The 27,216-nt window shown below is 47.3% G+C and overlaps 1 protein-coding gene across 1 annotated transcript in view; it reads right to left on the bottom strand.

Annotated features, from left to right (window-relative positions):
• The window catches only part of cdh22 (cadherin 22), an 882,037-nt gene that overhangs the window by 430,736 nt on the left and 424,085 nt on the right, over positions 1-27,216 (bottom strand). Inside the window, exon 4 of the mRNA XM_078418609.1 lies at positions 4,491-4,610. Within this exon, the coding sequence (XP_078274735.1) occupies positions 4,491-4,610 (120 nt within the window). The remainder of the gene's footprint in view (positions 1-4,490; positions 4,611-27,216) is intronic.

Genomic DNA, 27,216 nt, shown 5'->3' with positions numbered 1-27,216 from the left:
GTGCGGCTCGGCCGCGGGACTTAGCAGCGCACGGTACGGCCGCGGGGCCTTCCATTGCCCGGCTCGGTCACGGGACGTTTCAGCACCCAGTACGGCTCGGCCGCGGGGCCTTCAATCGCCCGGCTCGGCCGCGGGACTTTTCAGCGCCCGGTGCGGCTCGGCCGCGGGGACTTCCATCCCCTTGCGGGGATTGTGCGGGTCGGTCGGGGACGAGCTGCCTGTCCGTGGGCGTGGGGGGAAGAGAGTGGAAGTTTTGTTGCCTCCATCATAGTGAGGGGGTGTTTGGAGTCACTGTGATGGATGTTTGTGTTGGGGTCATGTGTCTTGTGTTCTTTTTTTTTTGTGTGTGACTGCAATGTAATTTCGTTCGGTACCTCGGTATCGAATGACAAATAAAGCTCTGTATTCTGAGGCCGGGATATAAAATCATTCTTTCTATCTCCACCAGAACATGGATGTGCTGCTCCTTAACTCTGCTTCAACAGTTGGTTTACTAATGCGACTGCCACATTAGGCCCCAACACCATGGGCACCACGGTGGCGCAGCTGTAGAGTTGCTGCCTTACAGCGAATGCAGCGCTGGAGACCCGGGATCGATCCCGACTACGGGTGCTGTCTGTACGGAGTTTGTACGTTCTCCATGCACATAGAAGACCTGCATGGGTTTTCTCTGAGATCTTCGGTTTCCTCCCACACTCCAAAGACGTGCAGGTTTGTAGGTTAATTGGCTTGGTAAATGTAAAAATTGTCCCTAGTGGGTATAGGATAGTGTTAATGTGTGGGGATCGCTGGGTGGCGCAGATCCGGTGGGCCAAAGGGCCTGTTTCCGCGCTGTATCTTTAAACTAAACTAAAACTAAACATACAAAATGTCCATTGTCAGGAATATTTCTCAGCTGCACAACAAATAACTACAGTGCAAATAGATTGAAACAATACATAGTGTTCATAGTTTCACTCACTCACTCCATATTATATTTCTCAGGAATATCAGGAATATTGGAATAGCAGAAAGACTGGAGCGACTAGGCTTGTATACACTGCAAATTAGAAAGATGAGAGGGGATCTTATCGAAACCTATAAGATTATTAAGGGGTTGGACACGTTAGAGGCAGGAAACATGTTCCCAATGTTGGGGAGTCCAGAACAAGGGGCCACAGTTTAAGAATAAGGGGTAGGCCATTTAGAACGGAGGTGAGGAAAAGCTTTTTCAGTCAGAGAGTTGTGAATCTGTGGAATTCTCTGCCTCAGAAGGCAGTGGAGGCCAATTCCTGAATGCATTCAAGAGAGAGCTAGATAGAGCTCTTAAGGATAGCGGAGTCAGGGGGTATGGGGAGGAGGCAGGAACGGGGTACTGATTGAGAATGATCAGCCATGACCACATTGAATAGCGGTGCTGGCTCGAAGGGCCGAATGGCCTACCTATTGTCTATTGTCTGTTGTCTATTGTCTATTTGTCACCTGCACAGCAAATAACTAGAGTGCAAATAGATTGAAACAATATATAGGCTCAGTTTCACTGGCTCCACTTGGAAGGCCAGGCAAAGATGCATAGTCACCTTTCACTGCCCCATTAGCCCATTTGACCTGGTTTACAGTTTGCTTTATTGTCACGTGTACCGAGGTACAGTGAAAAGCAGTCGTTGCGTGCTATCCAGTGAGCGGAAAGGCGACACATGATTACAATCCAGCCATTTCCAGTGTTTAGATACATGATAATGGAATAACGTTCAATGCACAGTAAAGTCCGATCAAGGATAGTCCAAGGGTCTCCCTATCAAAGATATTCCCTTTGTCCTTCCTCTCACCTTCCCTTCAACTTTGTTAAAATCTCCCCGTTTTGAAGAAGGGTCTTTGATCTGAAACGTTATCTTTACTTCGCTTTTCCCAGATGCTGCCCGACCTGCTGAGTATATCCATGTTTTATTGCTTTATTTGAAACTGTCTTCAAGCCTGCGATGTGTAGGAAAAAAAACTGCAGATGCTGGTATAAATCGACGGTAGACACAAAATGCTGGTAACTCAGCGGGTCAGGCAGCATCTCGGGAGAGAAGGAAGGGGTGACGTTCTCGACCCGAAACGTCACCCATTCCTTCCCTCCCGAGATGCTGCCTGATCCGTTGAGTTACTCCAGCATTTTGTGTCTACCTTCAAGCCTGCCATGTATGGAATGAATAACAGCAGTGTAATAAGAACTACTAATCAACTTACATAGAAACATAGAAAATAGGTGCAGGAGGAGGCCATTTGGCCCTTCGAGCCAGCACTGCCATTCATTGTGATCATGGCTGATCATCCACAATCAGTAACCCCTGCCTGCCTTCTCCCCATATCCCTTGATTCTGCTAGCCCCTAGAGCTCTATCTAACTCTCTTGTAAATACATCCAGTGAATTGGCCTCCACTGCCTTCTGTGGCAGAGAATTCCACAAAATACACAACTCTGGGTGAAAAAGTTTCTTCTCACCTCAGTTTGTAAATGGCCTCCCCTTTATTCTAAGACTGTGTGGCCCCTGGTTCTGGACTCCCCCTACATTGGAAATATTTTTCCTGCATCTAGCTCGTCCAGTCCTTTTATAATTTTATACGTCTCTATAAGATCCCCTCTCATCCTTCTAAACTCCAGCGAATACAAGCCCAGGCTTTCCAATCTTTCCTCATGTGACAGTCCCTCCATCCCAGGGATTAACCTTGTGAACCTGCGCTGCACTGCCTCAATAGCAAGGACGTCCTTCCTCAAATTAGGAGTCCAAACCGTGTGCAGCGAGGTATGGTCAATACATCGACAGGTGAGCTATTACCATTACATTACGGTAATAACACTTTCTCCTCAGCTTCAAAAAGATGTCTTATTATTTCACCAGTTATTAGTGTACGGTACACTTTCCCTTCCAGTAAAAGCAGCGTAAGACATATTCAACATCAGTTAGGAGTACCAATTCAAATACAGTACCAAAATCAATCATTTTGAATGATTTCAATTGTTGATTATGTGCTAATGCGGTTATGCCTTTCATTGATGAAAAGAAATGGGTTAATCAATTCTTATATCGAAAGGGATAATCCTGCTGCCTGGACCATTCCAATACTCCAGTGTTAAATAATGGGCAACATGATAAGAAGGAATCTCCTGGGAAAGAAGCAACACAGAGGTAGCACGAGCAACAGGGAGGAGAGGAATGTGATTAAAATAAGAGAGGGATGTAGAACTATGACAAGAATAAAGGATTAGGAGGAATTTGAGGGTGAAAAATGAAATAGAAATGTATAGAAAATTAGAAAGAGCAAGACAAGGCAGTGGTAGAGCTACTGCCTTACAGCGGCAGAGACCAGGGTTCGATCCTGACTACGGGTGCTGTCTGTACAGAGTTTGTACGTTCTCCTCGTGACCTGCGTGGGTTTTCTCCGAGATCGTCGGTTTTCGCCCACACTCCAAAGACGTGCAGGTTTGTAGGTTAGTTGTCTTGGTATAAATGTAGATTGCCCCTAGTGTGCGTGTAGGGTAGTGTTAATGTGCGGGGACCGCTGGGGCGGCCCAGACTCGGTGGGCCGAAGGGCCTGTTTCCGAGCTGTATCTCTAAACTAAACCAGACACAAAAAGGAAATGGGACGAGTGAAGGAAGAGCGGAGCAAGGGAAAGAGATAGAGTGAAATCTACGGAGAATAATGAGAAATACTGTACATAGAGATAAAGAAACGAGCAGCTGATGAGAGAACGTGAAAGTGAAGGATAAGGACATTTAAGAAGTATATTCTTGAGAGAAAAGGAAGTATAGGAGAAGATGAGGAGGTGCGATGTAGGGGACAAAGTAGGCGGCATGATGGCGCAGCGGTAGAGGTGCGGACTTCCAGCGCTTGCAGCCCCAGAGACCCGCGTTTTAGAGATACAGCGTGGAAACAGTTCCTTCGGCCCACCGGGTCCTCGCCAACCAGCGATCCCCGCACATTAACACCATTCCTACACACACTAAAGACATTTTTCATTTACTAAACCAATTAACCTACAAACCTGCACGTCTTTGGAGTGTGGGAGGAAACCGAAGATCTCGGAGAAAACCCACGCAGGTCACGGGGTGAACGTACAAACTCCATGCGGACAGCACCGGCAGTCGGAATCGAACCCGGGTCTCCGGCGCTGCATTCGCCATAAGGCAGCAACTCTACCGCTGCTCCACCGTGACCGCCCAATCCCGACTACAGGTGTGGACTGGGACTGGGGGGGACGAGGGGCCTGTTTCCGCGCTGCATCTCAAAACTAAACTCAACTGCATTTCAATCATCAGGCAAGGTCACTTGATCAAAACATGGAAGTACTACAATTCTCTGGCATTTCTTTGGCACGTCACTTTCCAACAGGTCACGACAATGCAGGAGAAACCCATCGCTGCCTCCGACGTCTCCTACTCCTGACGGCCCACCAAACATCACAGCCTGGTATTTCCTTTCCGATTACAAGAACCGTATGCAGGACAAGGTGCAGCTCCTACCTACCAGTCCTGAGGTCCACTGTGAACTGGTCCTGCTCCTCCATCAGTGTGTATAACAACCTGGCACTGTTCCCGTACGTTGGATCATCAGCATCGGAAGCAGTCACCTGCATCACAGAGGTCCCTGCGGGAAAACAGGAGCAACCTTGGTCATCTTCCTTTGGACAGATGGCAGACGACATTAAATTATACACAGAAACATAAAAACATGGAAAATAGGTGCAAGAGGAGGCTATTCGGCCCTTCGAGCCAGCACCGCCATTCATTGTGATCAAGGCCGATCATTCACAATCAGTAACCCGTGCCTGCCTTCTCCCCATATCGCTTGAGTCCGCTAACCCCTAGAGCTCTATCTAACTCTCTTTTAAATTCAACCAGTGAATTGGCCTCCACTGCCCTCTGTGGCAGAGAATTACACAAATTCACAACCCTCTGGGTGAAAAAGTTCCTTTTCACCTCAGTTTTAAATGGCCTTCCCTTTATTCTTAGACTGTGTGACCCCTGGTTCTGGACTCCACCAACATTGGGAACATTTTTCCTGCATCTAGCTTGTCCAGTCCTTTTATAATTTTATACATATCAATAAGCAAATGAAATGTTATACTTAAAGAAGAAAATTATACGATTAAATCGCAAGCTTGCAGAGTTTTTAACACCAATTATTATACATTGAAATCCGATTGTGCCATTCAAAAGATGGTCATGTGTTACCCTCTGCTGCTGATTGTGATTCACCCACGCTCCACACCAAATCCAAAGAATGGGATTAGTTTAGTAATTCGTGCAGACATTAATTACCCACTCTGGGACACTGGCCCGTAGAATTACAGAACTCCACTGTGGATTGGCTGAAGGAGGCATAAAGACATTATGTCTCGCCTCTGGTCTTTCACCAGCCAGATGGATATTCCATAAAACACCAGTAAACTTATAACATTACGGCAACACAGAAAAAATCAGATGCTAGAACCTGGAGCAAAAAATAATAAAAATCCATTGGAAGAACTAAGCAGATCAGGCAGAATCAGAGGAGGGAAATACTGTAGATATCCAGTGACCACAGCTTTATAGGACTTTGTTCAGGCCGCATTTGTAGTATTGCGTGCATAGAAACATAGAAACATAGAAAATAGGTGCAGGAGGAGGCCTTTTGGCCCTTCGAGCCCGCACCGCTATTCATTGTGATCATGGCTGATCATCCACAATCAGTAACCCGTGCCTGCCTTCTCCCCATATCCCGTGATTCCATTAGCCACTAGAGCTCCATCTAACTCTCTTGTAAATTCATCCAGTGAATTGGCCTCCACTGCCCTCTGTGGCAGAGAATTCCACAAATTCACAACTCTCTGGGTGAAAAAGTTCCTTCTCACCTCAGTTTTTAATTGGCCTCGCCTATATTCTTAGACTGTGTGGCCCCTGGTTCTGGACTCCCCAAAATTGGGAACATTTTTCGTGCATCTAGCTTGTCCAGTCCTTTTATAATTTTATACGTCTCTATAAGATCCACTCCCATCCTCCTAAACTCCAGTGAATACAATGAATGCAGTTCTGGTTGCCCCATTGCTGGAGGATGTGGAGGCCTTGGAGAGGATGCAGAGGTGGTTTATCCAGAATGATAGACAGGAGGCACTGCAGATACTGGACACAGAGTGCTGGAGTAACTCAGCGGGTCAGGCAGCATCCCTGGGGAACATGGATAGGTACGTTTCGGGTTACGAGACCCTTCTTCAGACAGATTGTGGTGGTGGGGGGAGGAAGAAAGCTGGAAGAGTGGAGGGGCAGGACAAAGACTGGCAGGTAATAGGTGAACAGAGGCGGGGGGACGACTTTAAAAATGAAAAACAAACAAACAGAAGGTTGAGACAAAAGGCTTGAAGAGTCTTGAATTGTGAAGCCTGAAGAAGGAATGTCGATGGAGGGGGAGAGGGCGAGGGAAGAAATTTAATTTAAATACAGCACGGAAACAGGCCCTCCGGGTCCGTGCCGACCAGCGATCCCCACACATTAACACTACCCTACACCCACTAGGGACAATGTTTACATTTACCAAGCCAATTAACCTACAAAACTGCATGTCTTTGCAGTGTGGGAGAAAACCGAAGATCTCGGAGAAAACCCACGCAGGTCACGGGGAGAACGTACAAACTCCGCACAGACAGCACCTGTAGTCGGGATCGAACCCGGGTCTCCGGCGCTGCATTCGCTGCAAGGCGGCCACTCTATCGCTGCGCCACCGTGACCGCCCATAAAGTAAATAGCTACGAGGCAACTGAATGGCAGAGATGGCACTTTCCGATTCCTGTTACTTTCCATGGAACGTCAGAGGTTGAGAGGAGACTTGATAATTGTATATAAAATTCTGGGAGGCATAGGTAAGGTAGATGGTCAGAATCTTTCTTACCCTGGGTGGAAATGTCCAACATTAGGGGGCATAGCAGGAAGGTGGGAAGGACAAGTTTGGGGAATGATGGGGTGCTGGAGTACATTGCCTGGAGTGGTGGTGGAGGCAGATACGGTCGTGTGTGGGAAGGAATAAAGGGGAGGCCATTTAAAGCTGAGATGAGAAAAAAACCTTTTCACCCAGAGAGTTGTGGATTTGTGGAATTCTCTGCCACAGAGGGCAGTGGAGGCCAATTCACTGGATGGATTTAAAAGAAAGTTAGATAGAGCTAACTATCTAGTTAACGGGGCTAGTGGAATCAAGGGATATGGCGAGAAGGCAGGCACAGGTTACTGATTGTGGATGATCAGCCATGATCACAATGAATGGCGGTGCTGGCTTGAAGGACCAAATGGCCTCCTCCAGCACCTATTTCCTATGTTTCTATGGAACTGCAGACGCTGGTTTAAACCAAAGACAGACACAAAAAGCTCAGCGGGCCATCTCTGGAGAAAAGGAATAGGTAACATTTCAGGTCGAGGCCCTTCTTCAGACAGATACGATAGTGGCGTTTAAGAGTCCTTTGGTTGGGCACATGGAAGTGAAGGAAGAGAGGGGTGTGTATCACGTAGAGGCAGGCGAGATCAGTTCAACTTGGCATCATGTTCGGCACAAACATTATGGTTTTGTACTGCTCTATGTTCCAAGTTCTAAAAGGATACAACAAATGCATCCTTGATAAGCAACAAACTTCAAGCAACAACGTCACAGCCTCGATCCCTTTGAGAAGCAGGTTCCCGAGGAACAGCTAAAGAGAAAATAAAGAAGGAAACTGCAGTAGAAGGGCAGACTTGAGATAATGTTTCAGTGCCCCGGAGCTGAATGAACATACTGTTAGTGTTATGTGCCACCCTCCGTCATGTAAGTACAGTCTGTGTCAGTGCCTGACTACTAAATGGCAGCTGACATCTTTACTATTCTGACTAGTACATTAATCCACAGCCACGGCATCACTCCTGGTGTGATTACTGATATAAATAGGAAACCATACCATATGTGTAGGATGGAACTGCAGAAGGAATGCGTGTTTTAACCGAAGATACGACACAAAAAGGTGGAGTAACTCAGCGGGTCAGGCAGCATCTCTGGAGAGAAGGAATAGGTGACATTTCGGATCGAGACCCTTCTTTCAGACTGAGAGTCAGGGAAAAGGGAAACGACAGATATGGACGGTGATGTGGAGAGATTTTTTTTTTTTAATTTTAGATTTTTAGATTTAGAGATACAGCGCTGAAACAGGCCCTTCGGCCCACCGAGTGCGCACCGCCCAGCGATCCCCGCACATTAACACTATCCTGCACACACTAGGGACAATTTTGTTTTACATTTACCCAGTCAATTAACCTACAAACCTGTACGTCTTTGGAGTGTGGGAGGAAACCGAAGATCTCGTAGAAAACCAACGCAGGTCACGGAGAGAACGTACAAACTCCATACAGACGGCGCCCGTAGTCAGGATTGAACCTGAGTCTCCGGTGCTGCATTCGCTGTAAGGCAGCAACTCTACCGCTGCGCCACCGTGCCGCCCATACAGATACAGAACAAATGAATGAAAGATATGCAAAAAAGTGACGATGATAAAGGAAACAGGCCATTGTTCGCTGCGGCCTGGGTGAAAATGAGTTACGGACAATGAGACTCAACAAGACGGCTTTGAAGACTGAAGAGGGGTCTCGACCCGAAACGTCAGCCATTCCTTCTCTCCCGAGATGCTGCCTGACCCACTGAGTTACTCCAGCGATTTGTGTCTACATTCGATTTAAACCAGCATCTGCAGGGGTTTTTTTCCCTACACAAGATGGCTTTGAAGCTGGTACAACAACTTGTGTGGGGGAGGGACGGAGAGAGAGGAGATGCCACTTGAAGTTAGAGAAATCAATATTCATACCGCTGGGTTGTCAGGTGCCCTAGCGAAGCCCTTATCACACGCCCCGTTCAAAATTCACCCTATACGCGAGGAGACAGCATCGGATTGTGAAAGTGGTTTTCATGATTCAAACCATTGGCTTTTTGTTGTGTTAGTAGCTGCAGGGTGCAGTCAGCTGCAGATGTTGCAAGAGGCAACACAATCACAAAGAGATTTAATTTGGTGGCCAACGGGCGATTCTGGTGTCTTCACTGCCACGAGAGTAACAACCTAACACTACAAGGTGGCACCACTGTGTACGGAGCGTAAAACTCAAACGATAACAGTCAGGGTTTGTAGCAGCAGGGGTGGTGATGTGAAAAACATTGCCACTGACATGGAAAACAGCTTCTGGGGCTTTCAAAGGTACAAATTAAAATCAGCACATTCACCTTGTTTCTTTTGCAGTTCATAATTTCAATTCAATTTAGGTTTGTTACCTGGCAGAGGTGCAGTTCTTTCAAGCTTGTTCCCATGTATAATTGGCTCCCCACTAGTTAGTCAAAAATTGATTGAAGCAATAATTGAGGGATATTTTTGATTATAATTGAACGGAGGGATATTTAAGTTCTCAAAAGTTTCAGAATCGGTCAGTTCAAAAAGAGACAGGCGTGAACATCCAGTCTATGCTGATCACCCACAACGGGTCCACATTCTCCACTGCCACAATACTCAATTCCTGCCAACCAACCAACCAATTCCTGGATTCTTGCCAAATGCATTCAACACAATAGTCCCCAGCAGACTGGTTGAGAAGCTGCTGGAATTGGGGCCCAGCACCCCTCTGTGTGACTGGGTCCTGGACTTTCTCACCGCCAGGCCCCAAGTGGTCAGGATGGGGGAACACACATCTAGCTCCCTCACCCTGAACATAGGATCCCCCCAGGGTTGTGTCCTTAGCCCCCTACTGTACTCCCTGTACACACATGACTGTGTGGCCAGGTTAGGCTCAAATTCCATCATCAAGTTTGCTGATGACATTGTGGTGGTGGGCCGGATCTCCAACGATGAGAAGGCCTACCGGGAGGAGGTGGCTGATCTGGCACTCTGGTGTCAAGACAATAGCCTCCTCTTGAATGTCACTAAAACGAAGGAGCTGATTGTGGACTTTAGAAGGGCTAAACATCCAAGGACGCACACGCCACTGGAGATAAATGGGTCTACTGTGGATAGGGTGAGCAGTTTTAAATACTTGGGAGTCCGCATCACAGAGGATCTGACATGGACAACGCACATTGCCGCACTGGTGGGTAAGGCAAAGCAGCGCCTTTACCACCTTAGACAGCTGAGGAAATTCAGAGTGTCTCTGGGGATCCTTCATTGCTTCTACTCTGGGGCTGTAGAGAGCATCCTGTCCGGCAACATTACAGTCTGGTTTGGGAACAGCTCTGCCCAGGACAGGATGGCCCTGCAGAGAGTAGTGCGTTCGGCAGAACGCACCATGGGAACTACACTCGTCCCCCTGCAGGACCTATACATCAGGAGGTGCAGATCCAGAGCAAGTAAGATCATGAGGGACCCCTGCCACCCCAGCAACGGACTGTTCCAGATGCTACGATCAGGCAAACGCCTCCGCTGTCACGCTGTGAAAACGGAGAGGATGTTTCGGAGTTTCTTCCCATAGGCCATCAGGACTGTTAACTTTTATAACTCCAGAGACTAAATTTTTGTCTACACTATAGTAACTTATTAACTTTATTTATATGCTGTAACTGTAATTCTTTTTTGTGCACAATCTGCAGGCATTGCCACTTTCATTTCACTGCACATCGTGTATGTGCATGTGACAAATAAATTTGACTTGACTTGACTTGACTTGACTTAATAAAACTTCATGCTTAAATATGTCAATGCAGAAAATCTGCCTGCTAAGCAAGATTTTTTTTAAAAAATTGGGCAGATATGTTTCCTTTTAAAATTCAATACATGCGGCACGGTGGCGTAGCGGTAGAGTTGCTGCCTTACAGCGCTTGCAGCGCCAGAGACCCCGTGTTCGATCCCGACTACGGGTGCTGTCTGTACGGAGTTTGCACGTTCTCCCTGTGACTGCATAGGTTTTCTCCCAGATCTTCCGTTTCCTCCCACACTCCAAAGACGTACAGGTTTGTAGGCTAATTGGCTTGGTATAAAATGTAAATTGTCCCTAATGTGTGTAGGATAGTGTTAATGTGTGGGGATCGATGGACCCAGTGCGCCGAAGGGCCAGTTTCCGCGCTGTATCTCTAAACTAAAACTAAACTAAACCACTGATGCAATTTATTTTAAGTATTATTTATTTATGACAGGATTTGAAAGAGAGCAGAAATACATACTATTTTTACAATCATACCAGTGCACTGACACAATATCCTGAGACTTGGAAGGTGATTTTCAATTATATTATTCCCAGTTATCTTTATATAATTGTTTCTGGAGCCGTGAATGAAAGTCCTTCAGTTCTTTATTTGCCCTCCCTAATGCCTTCCTGTTATGTAATATAAGAAAATAACTGCAGATGCTGGTACAAATCGATTTATTCACAAAATGCTGGAGTAACTCAGCAGGTCAGGCAGCATCTCGGGAGAGAAGGAATGGGTGACGAAGGGTCTCAACCCGAAACGTTACCCATTCCTTCTCTCCCGAGATGCTGCCTGACCTGCTGAGTTACTCCAGCATTCCTGTTATGTTTTGGTTGTTGTGTAGGAAAGAACTGCAGATGCTGGTTTAAACCAAAGATGGACACAAAATGCTGGCGTAGCTCAGCGGGACAGGCTGCATCTCTGGAGAGAACAAATGGGTGATGTTTCAGGTCGAGAGTATTCTTCGGACTCGACTCAGGGAAAAGGGAAATGAGAGATATAGACGGTGATGCAGAGAGATACAGAACAAATGAATTAAAAATACGCAAAAAGGTAAGGATGATAAAGGAAACAGGCCATTGTTAGCTGTGCGCTAGGTGAGAACGAGTAGCTGGAGTGACCTGGGTGGGGAGGGAAGGAGAGAGAGGGAATGCAGTGAATGCTTGCAGTTGGAGGTTGTTAACAGTTTTACACAAGCTTTTATTTCCTTCACCTTTTATTTTAAAGAGTGCATTTGTCAGACTTGATGAAGTCTTCATTGACGCAGGATTGACTTCAGAAACGTACTCACCCATTGTTGACCTTCCACTAACTAGCAGCTTGAACTAGAGTATTGCCATATTGCGATCTTCCTTTCCAAGTGTACCTGGCCATTAAGTGTGCACGTGAATTCTCCAAAACCCACACATTAAACCCAGGAAATAAAATGATGAGAGAACCATGCAGTGTACAAATTTGGCACTGCCCAACAGCATAAGTTACCGGGAAAAACATGCACAATAAGCTAATGTAAAAACCTGAGCACTTGGCAAAAGGACTGGAGATTTATGTGCCTTGTAAGATTCTCTCTAATTTGTTAGGTGGATTCATACAGATTGATGCCTTTGGATTGGCTTTCCTTGTTTGGTTATCAATAGCTTTCCTTCCTGCCTGCAATCAAGGTTATTAGCCTAGTTAAGGGCTCACTCACCATTACGCAAGTCAATTAGGTGCTGGTTTGATGGGTTCTTGCCCTATTTTACACTCATGGATAAATTTCTCTCATACCATGGGCTGCAAACTGTCAACATGAAATTGTTCATGACTCAATACTAACCATTGCACATAAATGCCGTAGGCACTATGGGTTCTCAATAATAAAAACATTTAAAAGAGGTACTTGCAAAGAGAGTTTTGTACTGCCATCAAAGAGTTGGGGGAGATTGCACATGTGCAGTATAAGAAAATAACTGCAGATGCTGGTACAAATCGAAGGTATTTATTCACAAAATGCTGGAGTAACTCAGCAGGTCAGGCAGCATCTCAGGAGAGAAGGAATGGGTGATGTTTCGGGTCGAAACGTCACCCATTCCTTCTCTCCTGAGATGCTGCCTGACCTGCTGAGTTACTCCAGCATTTTGTGAATAAATACCTTCGCACATGTGCAGTAACTAGCTTGGGACCACTTGATTCAAAATGTGGAAAATCACACCACTAACACATTAGTGAGCAGGGGAAACGGGACATCATTTTGGGAACTGATTAAGACTGTTAAAAACGATGTCAAAAGTGCTCACTTTGTTTAAAGTGACAGTTGATGTGAGTGGTTCCCACGTTTTATTGAGTGAAACAGACGGTGGCGCAGCGGTAGAGTTGCTGCCTTACAGCGCTTGCAGCGCCGGAGACCCAGGTTCCATCCCGACTACGGGTGCCGTCTGTACGGAGTTTGTACGTTCTCCCCGTGACCTGCGTGGGATTTCTCCGAGATCTTCGGTTTCCTCCCACGCTCCAAAGACGTGCAGGTTTGGAGGTTAATTGACCTTGTAAAAGTGTAAATTGGCCCTCGTGCGTGGAAGGCAGTGTTAATGTGCGGGGATGGCTGGCCGCTGCAGACCCGGTGGGCCAAAGGGCCTGTTTCCATGCTGTATCTCTAAACTAAACTAAACTAACCTAAAATTGGATGACCCTGTGAATGCAGCAAGCTGATTATAGAAAGTGCACTTGTCTTTTCTATTGTGGAGTACAATTTGGGGCATTTATCACAATGGTTTCTGGAACAAGGAATAATCATACTTCTTCTCATCAGCAATTCCTAATCTGACTTCATCAGCATCTTTCCCCTAGTCCTTTCCTCGTCTTATGTTTATCCATTCTCTCTTTCAGTGATTCAAGACCTTGCTTTAGAGATACAGCGCGGAATCAGGCCCTTTCGGCCTACCGAGTCCGTGCCGACCAGCGATCCCCACACATTAACACTATCCTGCACCCAGTAGGGACAATTTTTTTTTTTTTACATTTACGAAGCCAATTAACCTACATACCTGTACGTCTTTGGAGTGTGGGAGGAAACCAAAGATCTCGAAGAAAACCCACGCAGGTCACGGGGAGAACGTACAAACTCTGTACAGACGGCGCCTGTAGTCGGGATCGAACCCGGGTCTCTGGCGCTGCATTCGCTGTAAGGCAGCAACTCTACCGCTGCGCCACCGTGCCGCCCTCCTTAACCACTCCATGCATTAGTGATTTTTCCATCCCCTCCCCCCTACTCTCCAGTCTCTGGCTAAGGAAGTTCTTCTGAATTCATTCTTTGAATGCTTGCTATTTTCTACCGATTTTCCTTGTAATCCCTGGTTTTTAAACACATCAGCAGATGAAACATCAAGTCTATCTTCACCCTACCGGGCACCACAAGAAATGTTGCTTAATTTAATGAGATCAATTTTCATTCTTCTGCACTCAAGAGAGTATAAGGCGTCTGCTTAACCTAGAATAAACCCACCATCCCAGCAACCAGCCTGGTGAATCTCCCCTGCACTATTCTAATCACAAGTATAAGTACAACTCTCACCAACTTCTACAGATGCACCATAGAAAGCATTTGATCAGGATGCATCACAGCGTGGTTTGGGAACAGCTCCATCCAAGACCGCAAGAAATTGCAGCGAATTGTGGACGCAGCCCAGACCATCACACAAACCAACCTCCTTTCCATTGACTCCATTTATACCTCACGCTGCCTCGGCAAGGCCAGCAGCATAATCAAGGACGAGTCGCACCCCGGCCACTCCCTCTTCTCCCCTCTCCCATCGGGCAAAAGGTACAGAAATGTGAAAACGCACACCTCCAGATTCAGGGATAGTTTCTTCCCATCAGGCAACTGAACCATCCTACCACAACCAGAGAGCAGTGCTGAACTACTACCTACCTCATTGATGACCTTCAGACTATCCTTGATCGGACTTTGCTGGCTTTACCTTGCACGAAACGTTATTCCCTTATCATGTATCTTTACACTGTGAGTGGATCGATTGTAATCATGTATTGTCTTTCTGCTGACTGGACAGCATGCACCAACTGCTTTTCACTGTACCTCAGTACACGTGAAAATAAACTCAACAGAACTGAACTCCTTAGGCGGGGATCGGAATCTACGCAATCTTCAAAATGCAGATTCAGCACAGTCCCTATATAAATGCAGCAAGCTATCTCCAGCCTTACATTCAAGCTCCCTTGAGACTCATCTTTGCATGTATTAAGTATGCAATATATTGCATTAATTTATGTGTACTGGACTCGTGTTCCAAAATTGATTCCGTCACATGTATATTCAATCATGGTAAGGGTTAGGACATGATTTTGCGATGGCGTAGAGACTTTAATTTGTATTCTAATGCTGACATTTGAGTTGCTGGATGCAAAGCTTAAATGTCCCATTGTGAGCACAGTCACCTTATCTTAATGACAGCAATGCTTTTTAATAATGAATAAAAGAGACCAGAGTTTATGTTCAAACATGACTGCTGGCTTTAGACCCAATTTATGTTTCAAACCGTTGAGCTGCAGAGGAATGCGCTAACTCTTCACAGGACTAACAAGTAAAGGTGAAGTCAATGCAGCAATAGATGTTGGCAGAGGCGTACGACATGAATCAAATACTCATCTAAAATCCTGATGATGCATGTGTTACAATTTACTCATGCCAATTTTATAATTGCTCTTCAGGACTTTCAGACTACGCGGACGAAAAAAACTTTCATTCATGAAGTTCTGGAAGGTCTGGTGCACACTCGCTTTGCAGTGGGTTAGATTCAGTCATGGACACCAATACATTATACACCTCTGCGTATATTCATACCCAAGACTGTGCTGACCTGAGCCCATGGCTAGGTTGGTGTCGAGGCAGAGGGTGGAAGTGATGATGGAGGTGGCGGCGGCCTGGTGGCGTAGCGTGGAGTTGCTGCCTCACAGCGCCGGAGACCCGGGACCGATCCCGACTACCGATGCTGTCTGTACGGAGTTTGTACGTTCTCCCCGTGACCTGCGTGGGTTTTCCCCGAGATCTTCAGTTACCTCCCACACTCCAAAGACGTGCAGGTTTGTAGGTTAATTGGATTCAGGATATCTTTATTTGTCATCCAAAAAACAAGTTTTTTGGACGAAATGTCGTCACCCACAGTCCAACAGTAAGAGCAATAAAATAAGCAAATTACACAACCCCAACCAACACAAAACACAAAAAAAAGAAACATCCATCACAGTGAGTCTCCTCCAGTCCCCTCCTCACTGTGATGGAAGGCCAGAATGGCTTGGTGTGAATGTAAAATTGTCCCTAGAGTTTGAAGGGTAATGTTAATGTACAGGGATTGCTGGTCGGTGCGGACCCGGTGGGCCGAAGGGCCTGTTTCTGTGCTGTATCTCTAAACTAAACTAAACTAAACTAAACTTATTGAAACATAAAATAAGTCAGAAACTCACGCAAGTGAGTTTTCAGTTTAAGTGTACCAATTTAGTGAGCCTTTTCATTGACATAAACATCCCTTCCTCCTCATATGTTTATCCAGCTTCTCCTGAGATACATCCATCCTCTACACCTCAGTCTCCCATTGACGAAAGATTGCAGAAGTGTCAGTCTGCCCAAAATATGTTGTTATAAATCCCCATCAGCATTTAGGTTCCTGGCCTTCGGGTACTACTTTTTATATCCATGGATTCTAATAACAGGTATTTATAATGAATAACTGTAAATCCATCGAGAATAGGCACAAAATGCTGGAGTAACTCAACGGGACAGGCAGCATCTCTGGAGACGAGGAATGGGCGACGATTCGAATCGAGACCCTTCTTCAGAAAGACCATGTTGTTCTCTGCAACACTCATGTGCTCCTAATCTAGTCCCATACTCCATCTCTGCAAAGTGTCTATAGTTCATGCACTCCACCCTCTCCCTTCTCTCCCTCTCCCCCTCTCCCTCTCCCCCTCTCCCTCTCCCTCTCCCTCTCCCCCTCTCCCCCTCTCCCCTCTCTCCCTCTCCCCTCTCTCCCTCTCCCCCTCTCCCTCTCCCCCTCTCCCTCCCCCTCTCCCTCTCCCCCTCTCCCTCTCCCTCTCCCTCTCTCCCTCTCCCCCTCTCCCTCTCCCTCTCCCCCTCTCCCTCTCCCCTCTCCCCCTCTCCCTCTCCCCCTCTCCCTCTCCCCCTCCCCCTCTCCCTCTCCCTCTCCCCCTCCCCCTCTCCCTCTCCCCCTCCCCCCCTCCCCCTCTCCCTCTCCCTCTCCCTCTCCCTCTCCCTCTCCCTCTCCCTCTCCCTCTCCCTCTCCCTCTCCCTCTCCCTCTCCCTCTCCCTCTCCCCCTCCCCCTCCCCCTCTCCCCCTCTCCCCCTCCCCTCCCCCTCTCCCCCTCTCCCTCTCCCCCTCCCCCTCCCCCTCTCCCTCTCCCTCTCCCTCTCCCTCTCCCTCTCCCTCTCCCTCTCCCTCTCCCTCTCCCTCTCCCTCTCCCCCTCTCCCTCTCCCCCTCTCCCTCTCCCCCTCTCCCTCTCCCCCTCCCCCTCTCCCTCTCCCTCTCCCTCTCCCCCTCTCTTTCTCTCCCTGTCTATCCCTCTCTCTCTTTCTCACGATTGACTGATCATTGAATGCTGATTTGATCAGATAAGCTTGATTGATTTGTAAGTTGTCAGGACAGCACTAAAAATGGCAGATTTTATCCTGCCCTCAGCAAGGTCTCCCAGAAGTGAAACGACTGCTTCTCAGCCAGTCCCTGGAGGTTATTGAGATGCAACTAACGAATAAACTTGCACTGAGCAAATCAATAGAGATGGACTCAACTGCAGTGAGTGCTGCAAGCTAATGCCAGCTCTGACGGTCCTTTGCATGATAGACTGAATGCTTGGGGCTCATTGGGAGAAGTTCTACACTGAAAGCCCATGCACAGGCCTCGTTGGGCTAAATGTACGGTGGCCTATTTTCGTTCCCCTGAAATTTAGCCTCTGAGGTTAAGATATTGTTTTATGTTTTAACACTTGTATACACTGGAATTTAGAAGGATGAGGGGGGATCTTATTGAAACATATAAGATAATTAGGGGATTGGACACATTAGAGGCAGGAAACATGTTCCCAATGTTGGGGGAGTCCAGAACAAGGGGCCACAGTTTAAGAATAAGGGGTAGGCCATTTAGAACGGAGATGAGGAAGAACTTTTTCAGTCAGAGAGTGATGAAGGTGTGGAATTCTCTGCCAAATTTGAGGACGGATATTCTTGCTATTGAGGGAGTGCAGAGTAGTTTCACTAGGTTAATTCCCCGAATGGCGGGACTGTCATATGTTGAAGGACTGGAGCGACTAGGCTTGTATACACTGGATTTTAGAAGGATGAGAGGGGATCTTATTTTCAGTCAGAGAGTTGCAAATCTGTGGAATTCTCTGCCTCAGAAGGCAGTGGAGGCCAGTTCGTTGGATGCTTTCAAGAGAGACCTGGATAGAGCTCTTAAGAATAGCGGAGTGAGGGGGTATGGGGAGAAGGCAGGAACGGGGTACTGATTGAGAGTGATCAGCCATGCTCGCATTGAATGGCGGTGCTGGCTCGAAGGGCTGAATGGCCTACTCCTGCACCTATTGTCTATTGTCTATTGTCTATTGTCGCCTCGGTGAGAACAGTGTCCAAAATGCCGGACTCATGGCAACCCAAGTGGATACGCTGGTGAAGAAGGCATGTGGTGCGTTTACTTTCATTGGAACGCTGAGAATAAAAGTCAGGAAATTAGGCTGCAGGTCTAAAACCCTCAGACCGTCCACATTTGGAATATTGCACGCAACTTTCCCGATCACAAGCAAAATGTGGAGGTTTTGAAGAGGATGTACTCCAGATGCTGGTTTAAATCGTAGACACGAAACGCTGGAGTAACTCAGCGGGACAGGCAGCGTCTCTGGACAGAAGGAATGGGTGACGTTTCGGGTCCTGACCCGTCTGAAGAAGGGTCTCGACCTGAAACATCTCCCATTCCTTCTATCCAGAGATGCTGCCTGTCCCGCTGAGTTACTCCAGCGTTTCGTGTCTATTGTAGGAAAGTTTACCAGGACGTTGCCTGGATTAGAGGGTATTTGCGATAATGAGAGAATTGACAAAGTTGGATTGTTTTCACAAAAGCATCCGAGGCTCAGGGGTGACCTGACAGAAATGTATAAAATTGTAAGAGGCATAGATAGGGTAACCAGTCAAAGTTTCCCACCATTGACTCCATCTACACTTCACGCTGGCTGAGAAAAGCAGGCAACATGATGAAAGACGCCCACCCTCAACATTCCAAGATGGCGCCCAACCCAGGCGACTTTATGCGTGCCAGCCACAGAAGCAGATCTACAAACTCATATTACAATCACTCCACACTCTTAAATCTCTATTCCTACAGCAACATTTTTATGTTTATGTTAAATTTTACTTTATGTGGTTGTGTGTCTTGTTGCTTTTCACTTAATGTGCCTGTATGGTAACTCAAATTTCACTGTACCTTAATTGGTACATGGGACAATAAATTGATCTTGAAATCTTGAAATCTTGACATTTCTTATCTACCTCCTCGGTGACCCTTGGTCTATTCTTGATCGGACTTTGCCTGCTTTACCTTGCACTAAACGTCATTCCCTTATCATGTATCTACACTATAAACGGCTCAATCGTAATCATGCCTTGTCGTTCTGCTGACTGGATAGCGCGCAACAAAAGCTTTTCACTGTACCTCGGTACACGTGACAATAAACTAAACTGCAACTGTTCTCCCGTCTGGCAGAAGGTACAGAAGCTTGAAAGCACACACCACCAGATGCAGGAACAATGTCTTCCCCTCTTTTGCCTGGCTTCTGATAGATTCTTCCACAAACTAGGGTATTACTGTGCGATTCACCCCCTGCCTCCCCATTGTGTTCAACGGACTTTGTTTTTGGAACTGATGCGGCACGGTAGCGCAGCGGTAGAGTTGCTGCTTTACAGCGAATGCAGCGCCGGAGACTCAGGTTCGATCCTGACTACGGGTGCTGCACTGTAAGGAGTTTGTACATTCTCCCCGTGACCTGCGTGGGTTTTCTCCGAGATCTTCGGTTTCCTCCCACACTCCAAAGACATACAGGTATGTAGGTTAATTGGCTGGGTTAATGTAAAAATTGTCCCTAGTGGGTGTAGGATAGTGTTAATGTACGGGGATCGCTGGGCGGCACGGACTTGGAGGGCCGAAAAGGCCTGTTTCCGGCTGTATATATATGATATGATATGATATGATAAGATATGATGCGCGACAATGCTGAGAATTATAATCTGAACTATGTTACCCTTTGCTCTAGATATTGTACATGAGTTTGACTAGATTGTACTTATGTCTGGTATACCTGTTCTGTTTGGTTAGCTTGCCAAACTATGCTTTCACTGACACATGACACATGACAATAATGAACCCAAACCTATAATCTTTTCCCCACTGTGGAAATATAAAATGTTGCAGGGAATAGAGTTAAGGTGAGAGGGGGAAGGTTTAAAGATTTACTGGGCATGTTTTGTGTTTTGTTTATACAAAGTTGAGGGGGCCTGAAATGCGGAAGTGGTGGAAGCAGATTCCGATAGCAATTTATAAGAGCCAATTAGACAGATACATGAACACGCAGTGAATGGAGGGATAGGGACTATGTGCAGGCAGATGGGCAGTTTAACTTGGACTAAAGTCGGCACAGAGTTGGCGGGTAGGGTTGCCAACTTCCTCACTCCCAAATAAGGGACTAAGGGTGACGTCACCGCCTGCTCCCCACGTGACTTCAACCAGCCAGCGGCCACATGCTCCCGCTCCACCAATGGCGGCCACCCGGGCTGGGAGGCGGGTTGCTACGCAACCTCCGTTAGGCGGTGCCCGGGCATACGGGCCTACACTGTCCGGGACTACAGCAGCCTCCGGGCTGCAGTGTCTGGGCCTAGAGTGTCCGGGCATGCAGTATCCGGGCCTACAGTGTCCGTGCCTACAGTGTCCGGGACTACAGTGTCCGGGCCTACAATGTCTGGGCCTCCAGTGTCCGGGCCTACAGTGTCCGGGCCTAAAGTGTCTGGGCCTACAGTGTCCAGGCCTGGAGTATTCGTGCCTACAGTGTCCGGCCCTACAGTGTCTGGGTCTACAGTGCCTGGGCCTACAGTATCTGGGCCTACAGTGTCTGGGTCTACAGTGTCTGGGTCTACAGTGTCTGGGTCTACAGTGTCTGGGTCTACAGTGTCCGGGCCTACAGTGTCTGGGCCTACAGTGTCCAGGCCTAGAGTGTTCGTGCCTACAGTGTCCGGCCCTACAGTGTCTGGGTCTACAGTGCCTGGGCCTACAGTATCTGGGCCTACAGTGTCTGGGTCTACAGTGTCTGGCGGCCTCCAACTGGGACCACCTGGTCTCTGGTTCGCAGAGCCCGCGGACCGGACTCACCATCTGCGGAGCTGGCTGCCTTTGGAGGTTGCGGGAGCGGCTGCGACTCGCCTTCGGAGGCTTCGGCGCGGGCCGTGTGGATATCGGAAGCTCGCAGCCCCCTAAGTGGGGGCCGACATCGGGAGCTCCGGCAGCGTCTTCGCCCGCCCCGGATCGCGTGGCTGGGGTCGGCCCGCTGCGGACCTTCCACCATCCGGCGCGGCCTGGAACGTGGCAACTACAACAGCCTGACTGTGGGAGAAGATGGCAGGGGAAGAGAAAATACATTCTGGCCTTCCATCACAGTGAGGAGGTGACTGGAGGAGACTCAATGTGATGGATGTTTCTTTTTTTGTTTTGTGTTGGTTGTGGTTGTGTGTGTGTAATTACTTATTTTATTGCTCTTATTGTTGGACTGTGGGTGACAAAATCTCGTCCAATAGACTTGTTTTTTTTGGATGACAATAAAGGTTATTCTGATTCTGATTCTGACTCTGATTCTGAAGTGGAGATGGTTGAGAACTTCTAGGGTGTGAATATCACCACAAATGTGCCCAGGTCCACATTGATACGACATCCAAGAAGGCACCTCAAAACCTCTAATTGCTCAGAAGGCTAAGGAAATTTGGTATGTCCCAAACAACTCTTACCAATTTCCAGTGCATCGTGGAAAGAATCCTTGCCGTGTGCTTTACCGTTTGGTTTTGGAATGGCCTGCCCAAGGGCACAAGGGATCGCAGAGTTGTGGACATAGCCCAGTCTATCACGCTAACCAGCTTCATCCCCATCAGCTCCATCTACACTTCACGCCAGGTGTACGTTATTGAGCATACTGACTGATCGCATGGTGGCCGGGGTGAACAACTGACATGCTCAGGAATGAAAGGGATTACACAAAGTGGTGAACACTGCCCGATCCATCTCAGGTACTGGCCTCCACACCATCCACGGCACTGCCTCAGAAAGGCAGCCAGCATCATCTAAAACCCATACCACACTGGCCATGCTCTCCTTTAATTCCTGCCATCGGAACAGGGTGGCACGGTGGCGCAGTGGTAGAGTGGCTGCCACACAGCGCCAGAGACCCGTGTTCGATCCTGACTACGGGCGCTGTCTGTATGGAGTTTGTACGTTCTCCCCGTGACCTGCGTGAGTTAGAATCATAGAAACATAGAAAATAGGTGCAGGAGTAGGCCATTCGGCCCTTCGAGCCTGCACCGCCATTCAATATGATCATGGCTGATCATCCAACTCAGTATCCCGTACCTGCCTTCTCTCCATACCCCCTGATCCCTTTAGCCACAAGGGCCACATCTAACTCCCTCTTAAATATAGCCAATGAACTGGCCTGAACTACCTTCTGTGGCAGAGAATTCCACAGATTCACCACTCTCTGTGTGAAAAAAAACTTTCTCATCTCGGTCCTAAAAGACTTCCCCCTTATCCTTAAACTGTGTCCCCTTGTTCTGGACTTCCCCAACATCGGGAACAATCTTCCTGCATCTAGCCTGTCCAACCCTTTAAGAATTTTGTAAGTTTCTATAAGATCCCCCCTCAATCTTCTAAATTCCAGCGAGTACAAGCCGAGTCTATCCAGTCTTTCTTCAAATGAAAGTCCTGCCATCCCAGGAATCAATCTGGCGAACCTTCTCTGTACTCCCTCTATGGCAAGAATGTCTTTCCTCAGATTAGGAGACCAAAACTGTACGCAATACAGAGTTGTCTCCGGGAGCTCCGGTTTTGCAAAGACATACAGGTTTGTAGGCTAATTGGCTTGTTTAAAATGTGAGTCGTTTGTAGGGGGTGTAGGAGAGTGTAGGCGTGCGGGGAACGCTGGTCGGCGTGGAATCGATGGGCCGAAGGGCCTATTTCCGCACTGTATCTCTAAACTAAACTAAACCAAACGAAACTGGACTAAATGAAATGTAAGTGTCTGAAAACCGTGACCTCCCAGATTGAGGGACAGCTTCTTCCCCACAACCATCAGGCTCTTGAACACGACCGCATGCTAACTAAATTACAAAGTATGGAAGGTCTTGGTCGCACTAAGGTAACGCTTATTTGCGATGGTATTGGGTTATTAACTTATTGATTTTTGTTCCCGTTTATTATATGTTATCTATGGGTATTGTGTTTGCAGGCTTGTTCTGCTGCTGCAAGTGATAATTTTATGGTTCTGTTGTAGGTACATGGGGAAATTAAACACACACTTGCCTCTCTTGATTCTTGAATCACTCATCTAATATTGATCCAGCTCCATTTTAAATGTATCAATAGAAGTTACATTAGTCCCCTTTCCCAATTGTCTTGACCCGAAATGTCACCCATTCCTTCTATCCAGAGATGCTGCCTGTTCAGACTAATTTACTGCAGCATTTTGAGTCTATCTTCGGTTTAAATCAACATCTGCAGTTCCTTCCTACAACACATTTATTTCCTCTGCTCTCTCACATATTGCTCATTACCCCTATAAAATATCTACATGTCTTTTGCAGTCATATAGAGTCATAGAGCCATACAGCGTGGGAACAGGTCGCCCTTCGGCCTAACCTGCCCACACCGGCCAACATGTCCCAGCTACCCTAGTCCCACCTGCCTACGTTTGGTCCATATCCCTCCAAACTGCGAGGCAGCAACTCTACCGCTGCGCCACCGTGCCTCCTTGGCAACACAAGGAATAACAGTAAGATATGAAAGTTTGTCACATTTAAACAGCTGCTGACAAATGAACCACACGAATCCAAGAGTGGCAGCGTTGGGAGAGGGAAATAAAACAAACAGGAGAAAAATAATTCAAAACTTCACTGAGATTTTGGCTTTGTATGTACCTGAAGAAAAAATATAACCTTGGAGATTGGCCAGACTGTGCAGATTTGTTCATTAATAATTAATTAAGAGCCACAGGTACTTTGCTCTTTATTAGGTGTAGCAGCAGAGCTACTGCCTTACAGCGCCAGAGACCCGGGTTCAATCCTGACTACGGGCGCTGTCTGTACGGAGTTTGTACGTTCTCCCCGTGACCTGCGTGGGTTTTCTCCAAGATCTTCGGTTTCCTCCCACACTCCAAAGACGTACAAGTTTTTAGTTTAATTAATTCGGTTTCAATATAAAATTGTCCCCAGTGTGTGTAGGATAGTGATAATGTGCGGGGATTGCTGGTCGGCTCGGAATAGGTGGGCCGAAGGGCCTGTTTTCACTCTGTATCTCTAAACTAAACTCATCTAAAATACACTCTGCCTCCCCTCCTAAAATTATTTTTCCATATTGAAGCTTCCTCTTCTGATGCCCATTACCATTAATCACGTTCAAGTTTCCTCTGACTAACTTTGGAGCGTTTTGTCAAAGGTAAGTGGTAAAGCTCATTAACGATATACCAACTTCTGCCAAAGGCAGATGCAAACAGCTGGAGTAACTCAGCGGGAAAGGCACCATCTCTGGAGAAACGGAATTGGTGACGTTTCGGGTCGACCATTCTTCAGACGTCTGTCAATCAATTATGATGCGATCTAATGTCCAGAGTCATTAAACCTGCCCTGCTCCACCGTAAATGTACTTCTTCATGGCTGAACATCTCAATGGTGTCAGGTTAGGTAAAGGGGAAGTGCAACGAGACCTGGGTGTCCTTGTACACCAGTCACTGAAAGTAAGCATGAAGTGAAGAAAGCTAAAGGCATGTTGGCCTTCATAACGAGAGAATTTGAGTATAGGGGTAAAGAGGTTCTTCTGCAGTTGTATAGGGCCCTGATGAGACCACATCTGGAGTATTGTGTGCAGTTTTGGTCTCCTAATTTGAGGAAGGACATCCTTGCTATTGAGGCAGTGCAGCGTAGGTTCACAAGGTTAAACCCCGGGATAGCGGGACTGTCATATGAGGAAAGATTGGAAAGACTGGGCTTGTATTCACTGGAATTTTGAAGGATGAGAGGGGATCTTATAGAAACATATAAAATTATAAAAGGACTGGACAAGCTAGATGCAGGAAAATGTTCCCAATGTTGGGGAAGTCCAGAACCAGGGGCCACAGTCTAAGAATAAAGGGGAGGCCATTTAAAACTGAGGTGAGAAAGAACATTTTCACCCAGAGAGTTGTGATTTTGTGGCATTCTCTGCCACAGAAGGCAGTGGAGGCCAAATCACTGGATGAATTTAAAAGAGAGTTGGATAGAGCTCCAGGGGCTAGTGGAATCAAGGGATATGGGGAGAAGGCAGGCACGGGTTACTGATTGTGGATGATCAGCCATGATCACAATGAAGGGCCAAATGGCCTCCTCCAGCACCTATTTTGTATGTTTCTATGCTTCTAACACTGAACAAAACCAAAATTTCGAAGTTGTACATCTGAAGGAGGTTAAAATCCCAAGGGTGATGGACGGTGAGGAGGAACAATATATGCTGTCCATCTGCGGGAAGCCACAGCTCACATTAACTGGAAACCTTGTCGCACCAAGTGTTTGTGGAAACAGATGTCTTCTGTTAGCGCATTGTGCATCAGCACCTGTACCTACTTCACACATAATGGGCAAATGAAAAATTACTCTTCTTTGCCCACTGTTTGTTTTACTGTCACGAGAATTCATTAACTTGTAAGGGTCTCGACCCGAAACGTCACCCATACCTTCTCTCCAGTGATGCCGCCTGTCCCGCTGAGTTACTCCGGCATTCTTTTCAATTACTTCTTCTACTTGCAGAAGGTGTCTCTGATGAGCCTGGGCAGAGGGCACCAGATGTGGGAACACCTCACTTCCCAATGTGTGGCTTCGTTCACTGATCAATTCACGTTAGCCCAGCACAGCCATGTGATGTAAGTGTCACACAGTGGGGAAGACACATAGGGTGCAAATGCCAATATAAATGAACCGTTGGCTAAGATAGCACTCCCCATTTACGGTCGGTCATAAGTGACTGGAGTAGAATTAGGCCATTTGGCCCATCAAGTCTACCCTGCCATGCAATCATGGCTGGTCTATCTCTCCCTCCTAACCCCGTTCTCCTGCCTTCTCCCCAAAACTCCTGACACCCGTTCCAATTAAGAATTTATTTATCTCTGCCTTAAAAATATCCATTGCCTTGGCCTTGGCAAAGAATTCCACAGGTTCACCCCCCTGGCCAAACATTTGCCACAGGTAGTGAGACACAGTGCTTTGTGCACAAAATGAAATGATCGTGGGTGATCAGCCATGATCACAATGAATGGCGGTGCTGGCTCGAAGGGCCGAATGGCCTTCTCCTGCACCTATTTTCTACGTTTCCATGTTTCTATTTCACGACGAGGTGGAAACGAGGGGTGTGATCGGCATTTATTCGAGACCCAAAGGAGATAATCAATGCTCCACTTCAGGCTGCATTGTTGCTTGGGAAAGCAATGCAGGATTGCATATCACTGTTGTATCAGCAGCCTGTTGTAGACCGCGATGTGACTTTGCAACACGCCAATCATTTTCTATTGTGTAAGCGCTGGAAGACATTCAGCACCTATGCAGGAGACTCTCCTAGTTATGAAGAAGGTAATCTATTGGGCTTCCAGCTATCAATTTGTGCCTGCCTCGAGACACAAAATTAAATGAGAGACATTTGGCAAAGAGATGAGGCCATTAGTGCAGCACACGGTCAGACTCACAGAGGCTCAAACTGACGATGAGGGGCATTAGGCAGCGATAAATAATGATGGCGTTGGTGAGGCTCTGAGCCAGAATCTTGGAGAGTGAAATAACAGCAGAGTGGGAATGCACAGAGGTGGAGGGGCAGGAGGGGTTGGACACTTGGAGCTTAAAAAGGAACACGGAAGAAAATTTGCAATGGTTTTTACTGTCAGGTGAAATTCTTCTGCACAACCCACAAACCGCACAGTCACCATATTTTGGTGCCGTTTACAAGGAGAAAGTCCAAAGTCGGGACAAGGTGCTGGACGCACTGGGGAACCGCTGATCCAGGTAAGCCCAGGTAAGCCCAGGTAAGCCCAGGCTGCTGCAGGCCCACGAGCCAAGGCCCCTCCCCTCGCCCGGCCATCTGCCTCTGTGTCCCGGGAGCGCCTCCTGCAGCCGACCCTGAAGGCGTTGGAGGCAATACCACTGGAAGCGCTGGAGGGGTCCCTTTCCCACCCCTCGGCCCACTCCATCGCCTCCGTCCTACTCGACTCTCCGGTCAAAAGACAATAGAC

The sequence above is a fragment of the Rhinoraja longicauda genome, chromosome 22 (assembly GCF_053455715.1).
Source record: "Rhinoraja longicauda isolate Sanriku21f chromosome 22, sRhiLon1.1, whole genome shotgun sequence".
In the NCBI taxonomy this organism is placed as follows: domain Eukaryota; kingdom Metazoa; phylum Chordata; class Chondrichthyes; order Rajiformes; family Arhynchobatidae; genus Rhinoraja; species Rhinoraja longicauda.
This window is presented reverse-complemented; position numbering and strand designations above follow the sequence as displayed.